This window comes from Puntigrus tetrazona, unplaced genomic scaffold (assembly GCF_018831695.1).
Source record: "Puntigrus tetrazona isolate hp1 unplaced genomic scaffold, ASM1883169v1 S000000006, whole genome shotgun sequence".
NCBI lineage: Eukaryota > Metazoa > Chordata > Actinopteri > Cypriniformes > Cyprinidae > Puntigrus > Puntigrus tetrazona.
The window spans coordinates 374,628-380,594 of NW_025047686.1; the positions used below are offsets into that span (position 1 = coordinate 374,628).

The 5,967-nt window shown below is 36.5% G+C and overlaps 1 protein-coding gene across 1 annotated transcript; it reads right to left on the reverse strand.

Moving 5' to 3' along the window:
- Window positions 1-336: 336 nt before the first annotated feature.
- Window positions 337-4,087, reverse strand: LOC122332212. Its single transcript, XM_043229511.1, has 8 exons — window positions 4,024-4,087; window positions 3,317-3,450; window positions 2,897-3,033; window positions 2,382-2,475; window positions 1,971-2,306; window positions 1,623-1,803; window positions 1,408-1,535; window positions 337-1,286 (listed from the first exon to the last, which is right to left on the reverse strand). Exons 3-8 carry the CDS (start codon window positions 3,031-3,033, stop codon window positions 969-971), a joined length of 1,194 nt encoding a protein of 397 aa, XP_043085446.1. The 5' UTR covers window positions 3,317-3,450; window positions 4,024-4,087; the 3' UTR covers window positions 337-968.
- Between the last annotated feature and the right edge of the window lie 1,880 nt (window positions 4,088-5,967).

The following is a 5,967-nucleotide window of genomic DNA, read 5'->3' on the forward strand; positions in this document are numbered from 1 at the left end:
ATTAAATTGTGGTGGGAAATTTCTTAACGTAAAATATATACCTCCCAATTTGTGGATGCCTTTTTTTGACCCTAATGGATTGGCACATTCAAAATCATCGTAAAACATTTGAATCTGAAGTGCATTTTTTTCAGTGGAAAACAGGGGGTGACCCTTTATGTATAGTCCATCTTCAATATCACAGTAAATACCATCTTTATTAGGTACACCTGACTTAAACCTGAATGAGGTCTTTGGGTGCATTAAAATGCTCTGTAAGGTTTGAAGAATTGGGACATAGGCAAATTTGTCAGTCACTGCAACTTGCTCATATAATCCAGTGGACTTGTTTTTCTATTGTCAAATCTGACACCAAGTACTTTCTGAACAGGCTGGACAATTCCCCATTTTCTTGAAAAATATGAGTTTCGTTTAGACATGGAATTAAGTGAGGTAAAAGGGTTTTCAATTGTCTGAAATGACTGTTCCACTTCACTTTTAATGTCTGTGTTCTGTGAGGATAAGCAACGAAGAGCTGTCTCTTTTACTTGGTCCTGGATGTCCTGAACTACTTCTTCCATAGATATAACAAACGTATTAATAGTAGTCTGACTTACACCTGCAGCTTGCAGTTGTGCTATTGCTGATGCACACATTTCCGTGGTGTTTTTACTGGATATTGGCAGGGAACTGACATTTGAAGATGTAGCCACATCAATACTACTAGATTGCCCAACAACTGCTTCATGAACAGCACTATCTTGAACATGTAATGGAACTTCATTACTTGCTTCATGAACTCTATTTAAATGTTTGCGGAACCCAGAATATGTTCCAAATTCTAAACAGCATCCTGCCTGTCCACATTTTAAATGAAGCGATTTGCCAGAAAATAGACCATGAATTAGTTTTAAATGTCGAACAAGCAAATTTGTGTTCTCCAGGCAACAAGAGCAAACAAAACAAATCATTTTAGCTGGCAATCACCTCTAATGCATGAACCTGGCTCGGAGCTCAGCAACCCTTGGACTTTCTTTTACTTTGCCAATGTCGATCTCAAAAACGGTTGTTTGTATGAAGGTGTACATGTTGTGAAGCACCTTATTGTACGAGGCACCAAACACAAAGTGGGCTTTGAACAGTTCATCAAAGGCAGCAAGACCACTCACTGACTTGCATGGTATGGCTTTTTTGTCGAGGATGATGTAGTATCCATGAATGCTGCTTTTCTTTGTCCCGACAGCAAGCAGGTAGGGCTGGGTGCTCTCTTTGATTGAATCAAGATGTTCCTGCATGTTAGTCCCTGTCTAAAAATAAAACAAAGACAATCCTTAACGCTCCATTTGCTTGTTTCTACATTAGTTTTACAATGAATACAACTGGGTTGAAGTTGAAGCAGACAGGTTATACAGAAAATGCCAAATTTACCTTTTTGAAGATCACAATGTGTTTCTCAGCTTGAGATGCTGACATTTTCCCAGGTCTCTTGCGACCTTGTGGTGATGGTGGAATTAGGTGAAGTAAAAGAAGAATCGAAGCAAGACCGCTACCCCATCCTAAGAGACACGGTTATTTTAGGGAAAAACAAAAAAACAATCAGTAAGGTACATTATTATGTTATTAACTTGTTAAAACCAGCTTACCGTCTTCATCTGATTCAGTGTCCACAGCCGATTCTGCACAGTGAATCAGGTCCTGAAGTTCTTGGGAGGAGTTAAGCCCCTTGCTCTGCTGAATGACTTTCGGCATAAATGTAGTTGGCCACCTCTCTAAAAACTTAGCTGCTGTCTTTTCACCAAAAAGACAAGCAAAATCCAGCTCAATCTGTAAAAACCCAACAAAGCAGAAAAAAAAAAAAAAGCAACTAAGGGCAAATTTATTATCTTTACAATGCATAATCAATATAACTTTAAATCACCACAGATATTCTCTATTGTCCTTAATTCACAGAAAAATAATCTAAATCACATTAATAACTCAAATGTTCTTACCAGGCCTTTAATATCCAAATAACGTGGAAATTCAGTTAGCACATCAGTGCATCTGCTTGGGTCATGAACCATCTTGCGACGATACTGAAATGTCTCCCTCATCTTGACCTTTACTGTCACCTCCTCTGAAGTATGCTTCATAAGAGAAACAGCTTCCCTATACTGTTCTTCGGTCAGGATAACTTCTGTGCTGAATGAAGCTTCTCTCTGCGCAGATGGGCCACCAAAAGACTGGGGGACACATCTACGGATCTCTGATGGTGCACTGTTCCTCTGAATGTTCTTTATTTTCCATGACAAGTACCCTTGTCCACTTTGAGGGTCATAATAATGTTCCTTAAAAATGTTTAAAGTAAAATAAGACATCAATCTACCACATACTTATTTAACTCATTTAATTAATTTACTTACATAACCAAGCTTTGCATATGGATCCCTAAGATATGGAAACAGGGCAATGATTCCTTGAGCATACAGTTCTCTTACTTGTTTGGGTGGAGATGAGCTGTAATATTATAGAGAAACAAATCAAATATGAATTGAAATTTAAATAATATTATTAACTTTTAAAATTAACTTTTCCCAGCAGTTAACACATTGCACTTTATAAAATTGCATCATCAAGATGAGAATTTGAATGTCACAGGCGTTTGCTACAGAAGAACAAATGTCACATTAAATTTTATCCTGATGCCTTTTAAATGTGCTCGTTCACCAAAAATTCAGTTTTGTATTTTTCCCACACATGTAAAAGAGCTTTCTAAACCTCTATAAACAGGGTTAAGTAATTAAAGAAAGAAATATTTTCAATGAATTAACCTTTTAATGACCTGACACAAATAATCTTTTAAAAATCATGTCCTTTTTATGCTTTGGGCTAGGAAATCATGACCACTGGAATAAAGAATACTTAAAATACAAGTTACCTGTGCTTTTCAGTCATATCTGCAGTAAGAATATTGACCATCTTTCTCCTGTTGCTGTCAGATAAGCATTTGGTTTTGTTGTACTCTCTGATGATTCCATCCCCACCAGGTTTAGTCTGCAGAATTTTTTTGACCATCTGCAAAGTTACAAAGCACAATGAACAACCCATCTCAGGAAACATTGTGTGATGATTGTGTAGTCACATTGTGATTCTGCACCTGGATCAAATCTTAAAACATGAATTTGGTAAACTCGACTGAACTTTTGCACTTTAGTTTCATGCGTTAACACAAATGACACAGTGAGATATTATCAGAAAACAAGGCACTTTCTTTAAAATGTTTAAAATATAATTTAAAAAATAAGTAACAATTCTAGATTCTTACTGAATAACATCCAAGGCACAGACACACACTCACAATTCCTGCTTCATCTTCAGCTCTCCTCTTTCTTGTAGGGCTGTCATCACTTAGAAGAATGGTGTCATCAGATTCATTGCTTGAAATCTCAATTGAGCTTTCTTCACTTGGTAGTGAAGGAACATGGGTCAATTCTGTTGAGAAAGAATTAAAAAACACTAAAATTAGTCGAGTTAATTTGAGTTAAGTTTCCAGAAGTTTAGTTGTTCACTACAATTTAATATTGAAAAAGTTGTGGAGCATGATTGAGCCGCCTTGGCTGAAAATAAATCTCAAAATGTATCAATGTCATTACTTTACATTCAGTCATTTAGCGACTTTCAAATGAGAGATTTATGTTTTAAATATTTTTGAACAAACAAGTTAAAAAATATTGTGGAAAGTCACCAATAGATGGCGGTAAATGACTATTAATAAGCGAGTCATTTATTCATTCAAATGCCTGATTCGATACAAAACGAGGCAAGTCAATCATTGACTCAATTGATTCATTGAAAACGTAGATTCATTCAGTAACGAAACCTCGGAGACACAAAACAGTTCTGCTGTAGCGTTCTGGTTGTTTTTGCTGATGTTCTCTGACGAAATTTCAGTCAATAACTTTGTGTCAATTTTTGCATGTTGAAAAACAAATAAGCTCACGTTGTGTCAACCACATGTCACTTCGCCTATGCTCAGCTACGTACATTTTGGACGATATACATTACCATTTGAAGAATCTGGCAATAGTATCTGAAAAACACCCAAATTCGGTTGCTTCAGAACGTCCTCAAAGACGCCCTCGTCTATTTCAGTGCCAGACTAAATCGTAAAAGGCGGGCCTCGGGCCTACTAGAGACACTGATGCCGAACTTCACTAAGGCTGTAAACGAACCGAAATAAGATTCAATTTAGCAGCTATGCAAACACCACCGACATTTTCAGCTTAAAATTTATTATAAAATTACAAATGCAATTACCTTCATCCAGAAAATCGGAAAGTTTCAAATCGCTGTGAGAAACTTTCACATACTTCTGTTCACTTCTGAACTTAACTTTGTGAGCATCTTCATTCCTAAAAAAGTAGTTAAGTTAGTGAGTAGTTAAAAACATTTTTAATTTAAGCATAGAAAGAGAAAGACCTCACCTTGCAGCTGGCATGTGGATAAAATGGCGTTTTTCGTCTTCACGACGGGTAAAAGGGAGGGGCAAAGATAACTTGGCGGGGTTTTGCACTTCAGGTGTAAAAATATAATTACACCACGTAGCACCCTGCAACTACACTACAAAAGAACATTATTAACACTGTTGGTTATTAATTTAACTCTTTTAGAATTAATAACATTTAACACTGCATTTTTTACACTGCTTATTTTACTGTGCACTAGCCACGGTAGTTGGTGAGCAAAAAAGTTAATGTCAAACCCTGTATGCAACTGATAGAAGAACATCTATGAGAACAGCACACATTTCATATAAATCACTGAACAATTATAGTTAAAGGATAGTTAGAAAAAATTTTATTCCGTCATTAATAACTCACCCTCACACTGTTTCACACCTGTACAAACTTTATTCATCTTTAGAACACAAATAAAGATATTTTTCATTAACTTTAAGATCTGTCTTATCCTGCATCTTCAACGTCTGGAAATAAAGATTTAGCGACACTAAAACGTGATGCTGAATGAAGATAACTGTGATTGGTTGTCGATTAAACGGCCTCATAGGGAAGCTATAATGAATTCCAATTCCTGACTACGTGTCAGTCTGTGGGAAACAAAGACTAACACCGCTGTCACTTACCAATCTATGTCATTCTGCCAGGGATGGATTTATTGTTTTTATCAGTAATTGAATAACTCACTCATTCACATACTCAATCAACTACTCTTATTTAATTGCTAATTGTGGTGTCAGATGCAGTTGTGGCTCCATCTGATAAACACAAATGTCTAGGCCTTGACAGCATCTCACACAGTATTCTACTGCAGGTAAAGTTGTTCGCGTGTGTTTCATCTTTGCGCCACTGACCACCTGCACGCCTCTAAATTGCACGATAACACTGAAGGACACTTTGTTATGAAATGTGGCAATTTTTAGAGGATAGACTAAGGATCATAAAGATCAAAGCTCCATTTTATAGTAATAAAAGAACAAGATGTTTTTTTTTTTTTGTGAAAGGCAAAATCTTACCCCTGAAAGCAGACTTAAAAATAGACTGTTCCAACTCAGTCTAGGCTACCATCTCTGACAGAAATGAAAATGAGGCTGTGAGGGATAGAAGCACAGTATGTTCGATGTATTGTGCTGTTCAAACAATATGCCAGTTGTTCATAAAACATCTTTCCAAAAACATTTCAGCAGACAACACAAAAGTTCAAAACAGCTTGAATCTTTTGTAAAGACAGTCTATTCATCACAGAATCAAACCAGCCACACGAAATTCAATACTGTGCTTGCTACAACTTAGTCTCTTTTGATTTGGGTCAGTAAGCAATGGCCGAGTGTCCACCCGAAATAACCTCAAGCTTCTAGCAACACCTTAGCTACCACCCTCATTAACCTACCATGTTTCAGCAGAATAAAATACACAGAAAATGCATTTATTAACTGTATAGCACTGTAACTAAACAGTAACAGTGCTATGCATATTAAATGGAGAATAACAG

What these genes read in the sequence shown, in the direction of transcription:
- LOC122332212 (XM_043229511.1), bottom strand. Translation starts at nt 3,033, where the DNA reads ATGGTCAAAAAAATTCTGCAGACTAAACCTGGTGGGGATGGAATCATC. An exon ending in GATATGACTGAAAAGCACAG is followed by an intron (nt 2,476 to 2,896) that starts GTAACTTGTATT and finishes ATAATATTACAG; the next exon opens with CTCATCTCCACCCAAACAAG. An exon ending in CATATGCAAAGCTTGGTTAT is followed by an intron (nt 2,307 to 2,381) that starts GTAAGTAAATTA and finishes AACATTTTTAAG; the next exon opens with GAACATTATTATGACCCTCA.